Consider the following 18,380-nt stretch of genomic DNA (forward strand, 5'->3'; position numbering starts at 1 on the left):
TTGCTTCCTGCTTCCTGGCTGCAGATGCAGTGTGATCGGTCTCCTCAAGCCCCTGCCAGCGGGGATTTCCCACGATGAGGACCTATACCCTTGAAGGGTCAGTCAAAAGAAACCCTGCCTCCCGTAAACTGCACTTATCAGGATGTTTTATCATACAGCAAGAAAAGTAAGTGTCTTGTTAGGGTTCCTATTGCTGCAATGAGACACCATGGCCACAGCAACTCTTTTTAAAAAAATTTTGTTTAATTAAGTTAATTTTATTTTACATTCTGACCGAAGTCCCTTCCTCCATCTCCTTCCATTTCCTTCCCGCTCTCTTCTGTCCTACTCCTTAATCCACTCCTCCTGATTCTGTTCAGAAAGAGGCAGGCCTCCCATGGGTATCAACAAAGCATGGCATTATCAAGTTGTAGTAAGACTAAGCTCCTCCCCTTTATTAAGGCCGGGCAAGGTGACCCAGTGTGAGGAATAGGTTCCCAAGAGCCAGCCAAAGCATTAGGCACAGCCTCTGCTCCCACTGTTAGGAGTCCCACAAGTAGACCACGCTACACAACTGTCACCTATGCGTAGAGGGCTTAGGTCAGTCCCATGCAGGCTCCCTGGTGGTTGGTTTAGACCCTGTCAGTTCCTATGAGCCAGGTGCGTTGTTTCTGTGGGTTTTCTTGTGATGTCCTTGACACCTCTGGCTGCCGCAATCCTTCCTCCCTCTCTTCCGCAGGATTCCCTGAGCTGTGCCTAATGTTTAGCTGTGGGTCTCTGCATCTGATTCTATCAGTTACTGGATGAAGACTCTCTGATGAGAATTGGGGGAGTCACCAATCTGATCACAGGGGAAGGCCAGTTCAGGCTACATAGTCACTATTGCCAGGAGTCTTAGCTGGGGCCATCCTTGTAGATTTGTGGGAGTTTCCCTCATATCATGTTTCTACCTGACCCCTAAACACACCCCCTTTCCAGTCATCTTTCAGTACTCTCCCCTTCCATCTACCCCTCACCCTAATCCCTCAAGTTTTCATCCCCAGCTGGACCACGGCAACTCTTATAAAGGAAAACATTTAGTTGAGGTGGCTCGCTTACAGTTGAGAGGTTTAGTCCATTATCATCATGGCAGGAAGCATGGTGGTGTGCAGGCAGACACGCTGCTGGAGTTGAGAGTCCTTATATCTTGATCCAAAGGCAACAGGAAGCAAACTGAGACACTGGGTGGAATTTTGAGCATATATGAGACCTCAAAGCTCACCCCCACAGTGACACACTTCCTTCAACAAGGCCACACCTCCTTCAACAAGGCCACGCCTTCTAATAGTGGCACTCCCTTTGGGGGCCATTTTCTTTCAAACCACCAGAATAAGTAATAATACATTGGTGCATAACTTCAATGTCATCTTTGCCTCAGCTGCTGCTTTTTTTTTTTTTAATTTTAACTATACAAATATTTAATGCCACAGAACCAGCAAAGAATAAATACAATCTCTAGTAATAAAATTGTAATTAAAACAAAGCCTTTTTTCCTCATTAAATTAGCACACACCAAAAAGTTCTAAGATGTCTGCACTCGGTAGGGGGTTGGGGAAACAAGCATTTGCTGCAAGTGAGATAAAAGTTGATAGAGTCTTTTTGGGAAGCATTTTCACCTTCTACGTTAAAACTAAATGAGTAATATTCTTTGTTTATTTTCATTTTATTTATTTATTTTTCCAAGACAGGGTTTCTCTGAGTAGCCCTTGGCTGTCCTAGAACTCATTCTGTAGACCAGGCTGACCTCAAACTCTGAGATCCACCTGCCTCTGCCTCCTGAGTGCTGGGATTAAAGTTGAGTGCCACCATGCTCTGCTTTAAGAATAATATTCTTTATTAAAACAACTTAATTTTTAGAAGCAATTCCAAATATATGAACTTTATTCTACTTATTTATTCACTTAACTTTTTTTCATTGGTTTTATTTACATACTGACCTCAGTTTCCTCTCCCTCCTCTCCTCCTGTCCCACCCCGACTCCCATCTGTCCCTTCCCCATCCACTCCTCCATCTCCATTCAGGAAGGGGCAGGCCTTTCATGGGCTTGAACACAGCATGGCACATCAAGTTGAGGCAGGACTGAGCTCTTCCCCTTGCAACAAGGCCTGATGAGGTAATCCAGCATGGGGAACAGGCACCCTAAAGCCTCTGCTGCTGCTGCTGCTGCTGCTGCTGCTTTTTTTTTTTTTTTTTTTGGTTTTTTTGAGACAGGGTTTCTCTGTGTAGCTTTGCGCCTTTCCTAGAACTCACTCTGTAGCCCAGGCTGCCCTCAAACTCACAAAGATCCACCTGGCTCTGCCTCCCGAGCTCTTGGATTAAAGGTGTGTGCCACCACCGCCTGGCTCAGCTGCTTCTTTTTAGTGTTGGGTTTAACACTGAAGCCCTGCTCTTCAATTCATTTCAATTTAGAAAAGTAATTGGGAATGGGGGTAGGATTGAGTGAGGTTGGAGTTATGGGAGGGATTGCAAATGGAGGGAAGGTGTTTGGGTAGCTCTCTCTCTCTCTCTCTCTCTCTCTCTCTCTCTCTCTCTCTCACTCACACACACACACACACACACACACACACACACACACACAGGTCATGTTTTAAGGACACCAATCCTACCATAAAGGCACCATCCTTAAGGGCAAAGTACTTCGCTAAATCTCTTTCTTAATAGTATCACCCTATTGGGGGGTAGTTACAGTAAATGATGTCTCTGGGAGACAGCTATGTCCAGTTCTCCATTAGTGACAGGGAAGGTCACATTTCAGCAATGAGAAACTTAGGGGGTGGGGTGTTCCAAGGACAGGAGCTGTGTTGGATTAAAGAATGAGGAACAAAATGAACTGGAAGTAAAAGGAAAAACGATTCTTGCATGAGTGGCCCTCCCCTGCAGTGTGGTTGACTTACTAGAGGCTGTACTCTTAGGGAAAGTGGTCTCTCTCCTGGGGGCTATCAGTTGCCAATAGCTCCTTGGATAGGGGTGGGACAAAATGGACACAGAGTTGAGTGGGTAGGAAAGTGGGGTGGATCTGAGAAGTGTTGAGGAATGGAAGGGTGGACACGATCAAACCATGTACAAAATTCTCAAATATCTAATAAAATATTTTTAAAGTTAAAAATAAATTTTTAAAAAGTTAAAAAAGAAAAGGAGATGCAGTGCAGAGAACCCAGGTTTGAGCTGGAATGGAAGTTTCCAGAGCTAACTAAATAGGCAATATTTGCCTCTGATTGCCTCTGGTCACTTGGTGCTCATTAGCAATCTTTTCTCTTCGAAAGCGATATTGCTTGAGAAGGAAGCCAGGGCGACACCTGTGTTCAGTCTGCACCATGAGGTTGCTGATTTTCAGCCTTTCCCTCCCCTCTGCTCTCCTGAACAGGTAGAAATAAGTGATGGCATCTTAGAGCATTGCCTTCGGCATTCAAATGCTCCATTTATGGAGAGAGACATTCTCCATGTGTCCCCACCTCATCTGCCGGTGCTCAGGGCCTTCACTGAACTACCACTCTGGGGTTCAGAGCTGAGGAGGTCTGTTCATTCTTGTACCAAAGGGATTGAGGGAGCCCAGGGGAGAGTATTACCAAGCCCTGCCTTGGGGTAATTGTCTCTAGGATGCTTGCCACACATTCCTGGAGCAAATGAAAACATCTTTGGGTCTCCGTAGCTGTCCCCCACCCCCTGTGTGATCTATTGACCTGTAACTAAAGCATCACGATTGCTTATGCAAGGGGCACACTTGTCTTTCCGTGGAGAAGAGTGAGCACACCCCTTCATCATGAACTTGTTAGTTTTGTCTAAAGCTTTTAAATTGTGTGGTGCCTGAGAAGAAGTGTGGTTTTATTCCAAAGTTGTTTCCTGGCAGCCAGGCTGGTTCTTCTGGGGCTCATCTACCTCTTGCTGAGTTTGGAAGGCCTCAGGCTTCTCATCTCCTGCCTAGAAACATTCCACAGCCTCTCCTTTTGCTAGACAGCATAGGGTTAATGATTGCTTTAGAGGATGTTCAGATGGATCTGCCCTGCTCTGCCCTGTGACCATTTTCCATGTGAGACGTGGGGATCGTGAAGGAGACTGGATTTCTTGAAGCTTGTCCAGGGATCGTATTCTAAGATGCCTGAATTTAGAAAGGAGCATCTTTATTGTTCATTTTGGATGCTTTATCAGATGACTGTCTCTGTTTTCCTCGTTCCTTCTCTCTGCCACTGCAAGTCTGTCCAGTGTCTTATGCCTCTCTGGATGGCACTGCCCACGGGAGGTGGTCCAGCAGGAGAGGCAGGTTGCCAGGGCTCACAGTGATCATCACTGATGTTTCCAATCTGCACTGGTTTCCTGCCATGTTAGTAAATGCAGAGGCCTGGACTGAAGCTGTTGCACAGTTGTGCAGCTGCATGGCCCAGATCAGCTTGGAGAAAAAGTGGGCAAGGAGCGCCATCAGCCAACACCCTCCCCACAGCCCAAGTGCAGCATTCTGGGGCTGCTACATTGTTCAAGTGTGCCCACCTCCTTCCCCCTTCTCCAGGAGACACCAGGCAGTCACTGAGCATGGTGGGTGCCAGATTGATCATTTCTGCTAAGGCAGATGTTGCTTTCCCTTGAGCAGTGTTTACACATGCTGGGTTTTTCTCTCCCTCTGCATTAGTTACTTCTCTATTGTGATAAAACACCATGACCAAGACAACTTACAGAATGCATTGAACAAATGGTTTATTTGAGCTAACAGCTCCAGAGTTAGAGTCCATAAAGCCCCTCCCCAGTGATGTACAACTGTTAGTAAGACTCCACCTCTCAAAGGTTCCACAACCTTCCCAAATAGCACAACCATTTGGGGACCAAATGTTCAAATACCCAAGCCCATAGGAGATGCCTGTCATTCAAATCCCAACATCCTATTTCCATTCATTGGTGATCTAAAGTCCTCCCTGTCTCCCACCAGGTCCTTTAGCTGGATCCCCCTCTCTCCCCACATGATCTGCCTTGACCTTGCCTCTAGGACATCTCTTGTACATCTGACCACCTTGTCATCTGTCCCTGGACGGCTTGAACTGACAATGTTTATAGGTAACATCGTTGGCGTTGCCACATAATCCCACCCCAAGTTCCTGTTTCCCAGTCTGGACACCTATCCTAGATCTTGCCAGCCCACACCTATGCTACCACAGAGTTGAGTAGATGTTGGGTTTCATCCTGCTGGGTGTACAGTTGGTGAGAGCTCCCAGCACCATTCCACTCCACCCCAGTAGAGTTCCTTCCTGTTTCCTAGAGAGGAGACAGAGGCATTAGCTGGCTGAAAACATAACTTTATTTCCGTAAGAGATTCTTTCCAGTATCCCAGACACAGACCCCTCTCCATGGACAGTCTTTTCCCCAGGCCTGAGCCCTCCCTCTCCTAGGATCCACTCAACCCTTTGTATTAGCGTTCTGCTGAAGGGTTAAGGGTGTCCCTTCCACAGGGCCCCTTCCCCACCCTCCATTCCATTCTATTGAGTATGAGGTACACTTCAGAGCTCCTTTCTGACCAAGAATGGTTGCAGGAGGAGCCTGGCACAGAGGGAGCATGCCAATGGCACTGGGACCCCATAGGCTAGAGGTAACACAGGAAGGATGGCCCCAGGGTGACTCCCAGTCTATCACTGGAGGGTACATCAAGAAAACTCATAGGAGATAAACACAGGGCGACACATTTCAATAAGAGACCCATGCACAGAGAACAAATCACAGTGTTCTCACACACAGTAATTGACATTTCTACAAATTAAATGGGCTTTGGAGCAGTGGTAGTGGGAAGCTCGCTGGTCCTCTGTAAGGGATGCTTTGCCATATCCATAAAGCCCAGGTCCACCTCGTCTTCCCTCTTACCACACATGGAATGAAATTGCTCATCTCAGTCCTTAAGGTCCACTGGGCTGACTCAGAGAACTGCCATTGCAGAGGCTCTCTGAGAGCCCCACCCTTCGGCTTAAGTCTGCATATTGAAAGTCACGTCTTTTAAAACCCTAGGAAGATTCTGCTTCCCAGTGCCTCCAGAACTGGTGAGCGGCCTGGCTTCACCAGGACTGGTGCCTCAGGAATGGCAGGCACAGGACGCTCCTGGGGTTGGAAGGAGCTGTGTGTCCTCAGCTCAGGGCAAAGTTCAGAGCAGGCCCTCCATAGACCCTTGCCAACTTTACCCTAACCTTCTCTTCTGTAGATAGGATGTCTTCAACACTTGATATTTTATTCTTGGGAACTTCTTATAACCACATTACTTTGCATCCACATGTAGAAAGATTCTTGATTGGAAGTATACATAACAATTCGGGCATTGACTTTTGTTGCCCTTACATTTTATTTTCCACTCATAGAGTGTCATTGAGCAGGATTTACTTAGTTTATTAAACATTTCCCATGATGAGCTGCAGAACATGCCTTTTGTTTCTTTTTTCTGGCTTATACTGTTTTTATACAATCATTGCCTCCCCCAGGCATGCTGATTCTCTCATAGGGTTAGAGCCAGCAAGGCTGGCAAAAGCTGCAAACCCTGGTGGTGGGTGGCATTGTTCTCTCTGATGTGACGGATGGAGCTTCTATGCATCCAATTATCTAAACCAGGAGGACATTCATGAATGTTACAGGAAGCTTTGGCTTCCAGCCACATCTGGGCAAGGCATGTCTCTGGGAGACAGAAACGGTGTACTCACCTGCTAGAGACCCCGAAACTGTATCTGGACATGACGCTTTCAGTTTCCAGCTCTTGGCAGACTAAGTGTCCTTTGGGATTGGTGGACCATTCAACCTCTTATAGACAGAGACCAACAAAGTAGAGCAGGAGGGTAAGATTCAGAGTCTGAAGAGAAGATGCAAGTCTTCTCCTTCCAGTAATGTAGCCACAGAGGGCAGCCTCCTCACTCTACACTGTATGTAGCAAAAAGTGAAGAATCTGGGTTAGGATCCCTACACAAAGAAAGGAGGAGCCAGGCCAGGAAGCTCACACACTCATCTTCCTGATGCTGCTCTCAGAGGTGGACTCAGCTTGCTGGAGAGATCCAAGCTTTCTTATGGAGTCCTCTGCTCTATCAAAGACCAGAACCTTCCTGGAGAAGGAATGTTTGGATCAGGTTTTTAGATCAATGGGAGAATATTTACACATGCCCATCTCTAGGAATTGCCACTCCTAGTATTTATGAGACTGCCATTTAAAAAAAAATTGTGTGTGTGTGTGTGTGTGTGTGTGTGTGTGTGTGTGTGTGTGAGAGAGAGAGAGAGAGAGAGAGAGAGAGAGAGAGAGAGAGAGAGAGAGGTAAAGCATATACATCATTAAATCATGGAACACTGAGACTCAAAAGGATACTTAGAGTATTTGGTTCAGCCTATTGCTTTACATAGATGGAAAGAGGCCCAGATAGGTCAAGCCTGGCATGGGTCTCTTGGCTCTTGGTTAGAATACACATCAGGTGGCCTCTGTAGACATATTCCGTCAGAATTGGTTGCATTGGGGACACAATGCAGAAAAGGGCACATTGTTCATCCCATGATGTTTACATGAACTGAAATATTGAGATGTCACAAAAAGGAGGATATGTGTTTTCTATTCATGTGTGCTTAGCTGAGGGATACAGCTTTCATTTGGATTTATGTGGCACCTTCTCTTATTCACACGGTCTTGTGGAAGGCTGGAGTGGTGTCAGCTAGTCTGCACATGGCTGAGCATGACTTTACTGAAGAAAGACAGAAGCTCCAGGCAGGTAGGTCTGCTGGATTTACAACTGCAGCACAACTTCCCAAATGAGCACCTGCATGCAGATGAAGTCAGTTCAGGAATCATGGGATGCACTGTAGGGGATCAAGTCCAGCCTTCTCATTTTATACAAGTTCATTGACCTGCCTTGGGTCACAGTCATGGAGGATGGTGGACAAGGACAGGAAGGAATCCAGATTGAATACAGCATGGAATGTTTTCCTTAAACTATTGTGACCCTTTCCAAAAGCTCCAGTGTTCGGGTATTTCCAATGGATTCCAGATCAAAGACTTTCATGAATAAATGAATCAGGACACAGGATGGGCTGGTGGCTACACCCTTGAAATGTGCCCTCTGCCTAGGCCAGCATGTTAGAGTAGAAGCTGGAGCTTTCTGTCATGGTCTTCGAGTTGCTGCGAGAAGAGCCATTGGAGGTGAGATCCAGGGATGAGGGGGTGGCCTTGGGGCCTTCCTCTGGCTCCTCTTCATGGGCTCCCACCACAGTGGAGATGGTGGTCTCCAGGCGGCTCACCTTGTACACGCTGCCCTGGGTCTGGAGGTATCGGGTGGATTTCATTTCCAGCCCCTCATAATCACCAGTACTGATGAAGGGGCAGCATCGAAAGGCATGTTTGAAGCCCACACGGAACCTGGAGAGAAAGGATGGAGAGGTGAGCCACGGGACTGACTGCTTTAAGAGGGCTTTCTACCCTATGGTGTCGGTCCCTCATGGGACCTACACAGTCCTGATTCTGTGTCATTACATATTCAAATTAATTCACATCTGGAGATGTTGAGGACAAGTCCCCCTCAAGGACAGTTGTCAAAGAAATCAAGTCTTTCTTTGGGACATCCAAGAATTAGATTGTTTCCTCAGATGTATGAATAGAAGGTGTTGGGTTAATTGAACAGCTACAAAAAAATGATTCCACACTGTAGGTATTTGTGTGTATCTACAGATCTGTTTGCCAGGTGAGGTTTGAATAAGAAGTATAGTCTCAGGCATTTGAATATTCAGTCCCCAGTTGGTGGTACTGTTTGGTACTTAGAAGGTGTGGCCTTGCTGGAGGAAGTATGTCAGTGTTTTTGAGAGTTCAAAAGCCTCTGCCATTTCAGGTTTATTCTCTCTGCTTCCTGTTTGCAGTTGGAGATGTGAGCTCTCCACTGTCCCTCCCACCATGTCTACTACCCACGGCCACAGTTCCTTGCCATGATGGACTTTTACTCCTCTGGAACCATAGGTCTATATAAACCCTTCTATAAGTTGTTTTGGCCATGGTGTCTTATTTCAGCAATAGAAAAATAGCTAACAGACCAGGCTCACAGTAAAAGTATGTATCTAGACTCAACCCTTGACTGCCAGTGGTGTTTTATCAGGGTGCCTCAGTTTCCACACTTGTTAAACATGGAGAAACATCTTTACTTAAAGATATGCTGGGAGATTTAACCTAAAAAAACTGGAGACAGGTCATCAACCTCTTAGAAGATGGAACTGTGAGCTGCATAGAGACCACAGGAGCATCAAGAAGATGTCATTCACAAACTTCTAGTGCTTAAGTGTCTCTGTTACAGGGGGCCCTTCCCAGCTGGTGAAAGAGAGAGAGAAGCGGGTAACAGGGATTTTCCTTTCATCTCAGCCTCCCCAAATAGAGGTTGGATGCTTCTTTGGGTGACAATTGCACACAGCCTGGTGTCGCAGGCCTGTCCTGTGTGCTCTCTGCCTGCCACAGTGAATTCTTCACTGCTGACAGCCAGTCCCTGGGGGTCTCCCTTCTCTGGATTGTCTGAGTTAACCTCTGTTGGGAGAAGGCTCCCTGAGCCTGTCAGATCATGTAAGGTCAGGAACCAGACTGTGGAGGCCCTGACTTCCTTTCCTTTTCTGTGTTACTGGAAATGCAAGATGAATCTGGGGAAGTGACCCTGCTGGAATGGTGGAGAAGAAGAGCATCTAATATGTAGGCTTGTCTATGTGCAACAGTCACAACATGCCCTCAGTCCCACTAACTTAGTCTCTAGTTTTAAAAAAAATCAGAAGACTAGACATTGGGGAGATGGCTCAGTGGGTTAGGGGGGGCTTGCTTCAGAAATGTGAGGGCCTGACCTAATTTCTCAGAACCCATGTAAAAAGTCAGGTGTGGCTATATGTGGTGATATATTGTGTACCCCAATAAAACATGCCTGATGATCAGAGAACAGAACAAGCCACTAGATTAAACATAGATGCCAGGAAGTGGTGGCACACACCCTTAATCATAGCACTCAGGAGGCAGAGATCTGCCAGGCAGTGGTGGTGCATGCCTTTAATCCCAGTACTTGGGAGGTGGATCTCTGTGAGTTCGAGGCCAGCCTGATTTACAGAGTGAGTTCCAGGCAGGTTCCAAAGCTATACAGATAAACTCTGTCTTGAACGCCCCCCCCCACACACACACACACAAAGGAGGCAGAGATCTGTCTGGATCTCTATGAATTCAAGGTCACATACAGGCTACATGAGATTAACTCAGTCTAGGAGAGAAACAGAGCCAGGCAGTGGTGGCACACGTCTTTAATCCCTGTACTTGAGAATCACATGCCTTTAACCCCTGCAAGAAAGGTATATAAGGCATGAGGAGACAGCGACTAAAGGCTCTTTTGGGTGGAGCCTTTTCGGTGAGAACTTAGAGGATTTCAGTCAGAGGATCCATGGAGTTGGCGAGGTGAGACATGGCTGTGACTTGTTCCTGTGTCTCTCTGTTCTCTCAGCATTTACCCCAATATCTGGCTCTGGGTTTTTTATTAAGAACATTTAGGAATTTGTGTTACATCTGTACAGTACCTATATCCCCAATTTGTGTGTGTGTGTGTGTGTGTGTGTGTGTGTGTGTGTGTTGGGGTGTGGAGAGAGCAAGATCACTGGGTCTTACTGGCTGACAGCCCAGGTCTAAGTTCAGTAAGAGACTTTGTCTCCAGGGTATAAGGTGGGGAATGATAGAGCATGGTACCCTACATCCTCCTCTGGCCTCCACCTGTAGGCACAGCTAGCCACTCATAAACATTTTCACACACACAGAAAAAAAATGTCATACATGAAATTAAAGATAACTTGTTTCCTTTGGTCAAGAGAACCAACCCACTCTGGGCTCATACTGTTGCAGAGCCCCTGTGAGCATGGCTTGGAGTGTGTGGTTAGCTTGCTGCAGAACCACCACTGCCTTCTGATGGTGGTGGTGGTTGGGGTGTGTGAGCATAGTGTCCTCACCTGTCATTGAGGCAGCAGTAGATGATGGGGTTGTACATGGTGGAACTCATGGCCAGCCACATGATGGCCAGGTAGACCTGCTGGATGAACTTCTTAACGTAGAGATCTGGGTTGATGTAGGGCAGGAGGAAGAAGATATGGAAGGGCAGCCAGCAGATGGCGAAGGTACACACGACCACAATCATCATTTTGACCACCTGGGAAGAGGGCAAGGCAGGCAGGTCCATCAGCACATCCTTTTGTGGGGTGGCTTCTGTCCCCTCCCCATCACCGTACAGTGTGGGTGGAAAGGGGGGTCTTTATATGTCCTCTTCTAAGGAAGCTTTGACATTCAGGCTGAAGGATCCTGGTTACAGTTCTCAGTGTGAGGCCCAGGACTGCCGTCATCACTGCCACCAGGGACTTATTACGAGTTTTACAGGTTCCTGGACCCGTCCCAGATATACAGAATTATAACCTGAGAGTGGACTGGGAACCCTTCCAAGGACTATGATGTGGTGTTATGTGACCCTGCTGGGCAGTGTATAGAGAAGCCAAGGGAGAGATAGTGAGCAGAAGTGAATGGGATTCAGGAGAGAAGGCCCAGGGAAGGCAGCAGAGGGCTGGGCCAGGGAGGAAAAGAGTCAGGGAAGGTGCTTGGTCTGGAGTCTGAAGCAGAGGGGAGGAGGGAGAGCTTTGGAGAGCCCATGTAAGGACATGTCCAGTGTTAAAAGGGGGCTGAGGATGGTCTGTGAGACCCAGAAGCCTGAATGTTCAAATTGGGCCCCATCACATGCTGAATCACAGCGGCCAGTGACATGTGGTAGTATTAGGACACAGGCCTTTGGAAAGCAGTGACACTGATAGCCAAGATTTATAGACAGGATTAAAACCCTTATAAGAGAGACCTGGGAGCTCTCTTGCCCTTCTTCTGTGAGAGCTCTCAAATTGCTGTGAGCAGGAAGTGCCCTCACCAGACAGGGACTCTGCCTTGGTCCTGGACTCCTGGACTCTAGAGCTGTAAAGACCAATTTCTCTTGTTTATAAATTCCCAGACAAAAGTGCTTTGTGTATGCATGTGTGTATGTGTATGAGTTGTGTGCATTTGTCTGAATAGTATGTATGTGTATATAGGTGAGTGTATGAGTTGTGTTTGTGTAAGTGTATGCATATATGTGTGTGTATGTGTATGAATAGTATCCATGTGTATGAGTTTGTGTATGTTTGCATATGTATATATTTGCTCATGTGTTTGTATTTATGTATATGAATATGTATATGTATATGTATATATGTATGTTAATGTGTGTATGAATATCTACACATGAAGGATTGTGTGAAAGTACATGAGTGTATATATATATATATATATATATATGTGTGTGTGTATAAGTATGTATGTGTATGAGTGTATTTGAGTATATGTGTCTATATATGAATGAATAAACATGTGATGTATATGTGTGTGAATTTATGTGATTGAGTGTATTTGTATATGTGTGGACATATGAGTATATGTGTATAAAGTTTGTGAGTATATATGTATATGAACATCAATATGTGTATATGTACATGTGTGTGTGTGTGTGTATGCATGTGTGTACATGTGTATGAGTATTTGTGTATGTATGTTGATGAGTGCCTATATGTGTATGTGTGCATGTGAGTATGTGTGTGTATATGTATATGCGTATGAGTGGTTTTTGGTGTGTATACATTCATGTGTATGCCTGTTTATGTTTGTGTGTATAAGTGCCTATATGTGGATGTGTACATGCATATGATTGTTGGTGTGTATGTATATAAATGCATGTATGGATGAGTACTTTTGTATGTGTATGATTATGTGTATATATGAGAGTTTGCACATGTTTATGACTGTATATGAATGTGCACATGTACTTGTGGGTATAAAGAAAGACCCTGCTTTCCTTGCCTGTTCCTGAGGTTCAGAGATGCCTTATGGCTTCTGCCTCTGGGGACTCCCTGCTCTCCCAACGTCAATGCCAGGGTGGGCTATGCCTGCTTGACCTTTGCTCACCTTGCGCTTGGCAGAAACCTGCTCATGGTAACGGTTGGAGGAGTCTCCCGGGATCTCGCTGGCCCACAGTGTGATCCCTACCACAGTGTATGCATAGCCAATCACCAGCAGCGGCAGGAAATAGATCAGCACGGTCACACAGATGTGGTACCTGTGAGGTAGACAGAGGAGTCAGTATCAGAAACAGCAGGTGATTACAGTTTGTGGACACCTTGCTCAGCCTTGGCCGTCATGCAGGAAAGAATGACATCCATATAGAACGAATGGATGATAAGCCAGAGAGAACAACTCAATTTAATTCATATTCTTCTAGTGGACCTTCCCCCATGTTTATAACTTTTCTTGTTTTTGTGAGCAAATGTCCAACAAGAAGCAACTTAGTGGAAGCAGTGTTTATTTTGGCTTACATTTTGAAGGGACACAGTCCATCATGGCTGGAAGGCATGGCGGCGGGACAGGCAGCTGGCCATACTTGCTATAGTCAGGAAGCAGAGACAGGAAAGGAAGTATATCTGGATTGTAAAACTGGCTAGCTCCTAGCACCCCTTTTTCCAGCAAGATTCCATTTCCTAAGGTTTCACAGCCTTTTAAAAAAGAGCTCCACCAGCTAGGGACCAGCTGTACAAACACATGTGCCTGTGGAGGATATTCCCCATTCAAACTGCAACAGTAGCAGAGATTGGAGGATGACCTGGTGGTCCTGATCTTCCTGCCTCTGCCTCTGGAGCTCTGGGCTTGCAGTTATAGGTGTGCACCATGCCTTCCCGGCCCCAAACCCACTTCCTACCACTGGGGAAGAGCCACCCACAGCCTTGTTTTCTTCCTCACTCTTACAGTCAGGGCTAAACTCTCCCTCTTCAATAGGCCAGTGCCCTGTCCCTCCTTCATCAGCACTCCACTTGCTTTCAGTCATTTTTTTGTAAATCTCAACAGCTCTGCCACATCTCCAGCCTTCTCTGAATACAAAAATTGACAATTTAAAAACACCTGAGGAGTCCTGAGTCACGAGCTGCAGAATTGGTGAGGCAGAGTGGTAACACATCTATTATGTGCAGGCAGGTTGATCTTGGCTCCTGGGGCTCTCAAGGTCCCCTGGGCAGTCACCTTCCCCCTACAACCACCACAGCAGTGACCATGTGTTGTGTGCACAATTTGCTTTCAGTCCTCCCTTCAGGTTGCTGTGGTGACTATGCTTGTGAGCAAGCATTTAGAAATGATAGGGATGGACCGAACCAGAGAATACTCCAAGACTCCCCCATGGTCCCTTCCTGAAAGAACAGTTCTGCCTCCTGTGGACTGATTAATGATTGCCCAAATGACCAAATGCTCTGGTTGTGCCTTGATGGGCCACTGCCTTGGGGTGCTCTCTGGGATTGTCTAGTGAAGGATGCATGGGAAGTTACTATTGTCCAATAGATGCTTCTTTGTTTGTATCCATGTGGTCTTCACAGTTGGTCTCAGAATCCCCTAGAAAACTTGAGTAATTGCAGAGGACTGGGCATAAAAAAAAAAAAGTCAGCATTCATTTATTTTTCACATTTGTGTTTGTGGTGCATACATTCATATGCATGTGTATATGTAGGTGATTATGTGTCTAAGGGTGTGTGTGCCCAGCCATCTGCATGGGTAAACTATTTTAATTATCTTATTCTATGGCTCTCTGCCTTATTTTTTTAGGTATTGTCTCTCATTCAACATGGAGATCACTGATTGACTGAACTGTGGGGTCAGTAAGTTCCAGGGATCATCCTGTGTCTGCCTCCCAATTTTGGGATTACAGGTGTGAACCACCTCACTGGGCTCTTTGCATGGGTCCTGGGAATCTAAATTCAGGTCCCCATGCTTGCACAGAACTTTACCCACTGAGTTGTGTAGTTGGAAATTTTTCTGTGTCCTGCCTGGCCCATGGTCCTGAAGCCTTTTATAAAATAATCACACAGAGGCTTAATATTATTTATAACTACTCGGCCATTAGCTCAGGCTTATTACTGACTAGCTCTTACACTTATATTAACCCATAATTCTTATTTATGTTTAGCCATATGGCTTGGTACCTTTTCTCAGTTCTGCTTTGTCATCTTGCTTCCTCTGTGTCTAGCTGGTGACTCCTGACTTTGCCCTTTCTCTTCCCAGAATTCTTTTAGTCTGCTCACCCCACCTATACTTTCTGCCTGGCTACTGGCCAATCAGCATTTTATTAAACCAATGTACAAGAGCTTTATCCTACAGCAGAGTTGTCTCCCCTGTGCCAAATCCCTTGTACTTATAGCAAATTCCCAGGAGATGCTGCTTCTGTTCCTGGTTCAGAAATTGAAAAACATTGCCCTGAATCAGTGGTTCTCAGCCTCAAATGCATAGAAGAGTCACTGTGGGAGCTTTTAATGCCCAGTGGCTGAAGGTATTCACTCAATCAGCCTGGGTGTGGGAGTAGGAGAGTATAATCTAGAAAATTTCCTAATTTATTGTAATAGATAGTGAGGATAGGGAACTTCTATTTTAGGCTTTGAATCTGCAAGACTCATGAGTCTCTGTTGGGACTCCATGGGTGTTTGTAATTTAATGACTTCATTAGAGTATGTGTTAAATCACTCTCCTATAACTTGTCCTTTGGTATCTGGGCTCTTGTTGATCAGAGGGGCCTGTGCTTACAGGGGTAGCTAATTCCTAGGGATAATAGTAGTAGCTTTTTCTCCCCCTCCCTCTACCTTGTTTTTTTCTGGTACAGGGTCTCACTGTGTAGCCTGGCCCCTGAACTTGTATTGTCTTTCTCCCATGAGCTCCCTCAGATGTGTGTACCACTACACCAGGCAGATCCACAAAGTAATGTTGTTATTTCTTTGGAAATAAACAGTATGGACTTAATTTTGGTGAAAAGATATTACAGGGGCTGGGGAGGTGGTCCAGTCAGTAAGAAGCTTGCCTCCCAAGCATGAGGACCTGAGTTCAAATCTGCAGAACACATGAAAAAATCAAAATGTGACAGTACCCATCTGTAATTCAAACAATGTGGAGATGGAGATAGGCAGATCCTTGGAACACATTATAGAGACAGTCTAGCTAGAATGGTGAGCTCCAGCTTCAGTAAGAGACCCTGCCTCAAAAAATAAGGTGTAGAGTGACTATTGATATTGACCTCTGGTTTCCATATGAGTATTCAAATATGTGTGTTTGAGAACATATGCATGTGATGTGTACACAAACACACATAGTGTTATAGTCAGGTTGAACATTGCCTTTTCTAGTACCTAACAGGGATAATTAAGGATAATATATATATTGGCTATTATCAGTTTTATTTCTAGGCACACATTTAAAGAAACAGAAATCCTGAACACAAACAGATTCTTATACACTATTATTCATAACAGCTAAAACATGGGAACAGCACAAATATACATCAACGATGAATTGATAAATTGTGGTATATCTTACAATAAAGTGTTGTTCAGCCCGAAAGAAGAGTGGTATCCTGGTATTTGGGTAAACTCTGCAAACACTATGCTAAGTGAATAAGTGAGTAGATAGACATAGAAGGGTAAATTCTAAAGAATTCCACTTCATATAACACATATTTCACTGTGACATGTGTTTGAAGACTTTTTTTTTTTAACCATATTCTGTGGTTAAGTGGAGTTAGCCTGTGTGTGTGTGTGTGTGTGTGTGTGTGTGTGTGTGTGTGTGTGTGTGTGTACATGTGTGTTTCAAGATCATTCTTTTAGAAAGCTGGTCAATAAATCTGAGAAATCCTATTTTGTGCAGCTCCACACCTGTTTTGGCTTCCCATCTTGATATTTGCCAAGTTTCTCTCAGGCAGCACTTTATGAGCTCTCAGAAGTAATATCTGCCTTGGGAGAAGAAGTCTGGGGTCGGTGATGCTCAAAGAATGAGCCACAGAAAGGAGCAGGCATGGGGCAAGAGGCAGCAACAGCTTGTCTGATCGGAGATGTGTGCTGGGTTGTGTAGACACAGGCGGGGTGGCACTTTGACTGTGCTGGTCTTTCAGACACACTCATGGGAGCTTTCAGAAGGGAGTGTACACATGTTTCTGGTTTTATTTCATCTAGTTAACTTCTTTAAGCAGCCGGGGAGGCTTGACACAATTTATACAGAGTGAGCTTGCCAAATGTAGACCGAGTGGCCCTCAAATCCCACAGGTTATCACTCTTAATACCTTAATGCACACAAACCCAGGTTTCCTTACATCTCACTAGCTTGGGTCACTGTGCTGCTCAAAGCATCAGCCATGTCAGTTTCTGGAATAATCCTCAACATTTGAAATCAACGTTGCCATGTTAATTATATAGTATCTTGGTGTCTTCAGAATGCACTTGATGCCCTGGAGCAGGCATGGGTCTGTGTTCACCATCCTTGCTCTAAGGAGATAGCTTCACTATGTTGCTTTCTGGGCTTGGAAGGCAGTGGGTGGAAATTTTCAGCTGCTAAAGAATGGTCTGATCCTAATTCCATCCAGCCCACTAGCTGCCTTTTACTATCCACCCCATGGTAGGTATCACCTTGCCCACCCCCATCACACGCTGCTCACTACCTCCAAAGCTGAGCTACACCAACTACCCTGCAGCCTCACAGGTATCACCTTTCAGAATGTGTGCTTGCTTTAGTTTCATGTACCAGTTCAGGTTGGAAGCCTGAACGTTGGGAGGGAATCAGTGGCTGTGTAAAATCTGCCTAGTATGAGAAGTCCTTTGCAAATATGGATACAATGTAAAATATATTAATAGATAAACATTTAGCCACAACCTTAGATACATAGTGATTTTTTTTACTAAGTATATGGAGACAAATACAGAGTCCTCCATCCCATTGGGCAGGGGGAGCTTCCTGGAAGAGGAGCTGCTATTTAAATAGAAGTGGGAGGCAAACAGGCCCAGACAGCAAGGCAACTTTGGGTATGGAAAACAGTGAGTGTGAAGGCACTTAGGGAGGGTCAAGGCATGACAGGGGTGCTTCACCAATGCACCAAACTGAATGAAACTTGGGTACTCTTTGGATGGAGCATCATTGGGAATCTTAGCTATAAAGGAAGATAGAGACCAGATCATGAGGGACATTTTATGACAGGTTAGAAAATTCCTAATTAATTCTAAGCTGATGGGTAACCCTGAAACTGCCTCTTATAGAGGATTAACTGGATCAGGGCACGGTGGAACTTCTGTGGAGTTGGATAAGGCTGGAAGATCCAGTCTTCTGGATGCTCTGAAGTGATCTGGCAGAAATGAGAATAATTGGGTGTAGAGCCATGGTTTTCAACCTTCTGAATGCCACAGTCCTTTAATATAGGTCCTCATGTGGTGACCCCAGCCATAAAATTAGTTCATTGCTACTTCATAGCTGTGATTTTGCCACTGTTATGAATCATGATGTAAATATCTGATATATAACCCAAAGG

At 45.4% G+C, this 18,380-nt stretch overlaps 1 protein-coding gene across 1 annotated transcript in view; it reads right to left on the reverse strand.

Moving 5' to 3' along the window:
- Positions 1–7,235: 7,235 nt before the first annotated feature.
- The window catches only part of Tacr1 (tachykinin receptor 1), a 160,748-nt gene continuing 149,603 nt past the window's right edge, over positions 7,236–18,380 (reverse strand). Inside the window, exons 3-5 of the mRNA XM_036182800.1 lie at positions 12,974–13,124; positions 10,954–11,150; positions 7,236–8,365 (exon numbers count right to left, since the gene is read on the reverse strand). Coding sequence (XP_036038693.1) covers positions 8,074–8,365; positions 10,954–11,150; positions 12,974–13,124 — 640 coding nt within the window. The 3' untranslated portion in view covers positions 7,236–8,073. The remainder of the gene's footprint in view (positions 8,366–10,953; positions 11,151–12,973; positions 13,125–18,380) is intronic.

Source organism: Onychomys torridus, chromosome 3, assembly GCF_903995425.1.
Source record: "Onychomys torridus chromosome 3, mOncTor1.1, whole genome shotgun sequence".
Classification (NCBI taxonomy): Eukaryota; Metazoa; Chordata; class Mammalia; order Rodentia; family Cricetidae; genus Onychomys; species Onychomys torridus.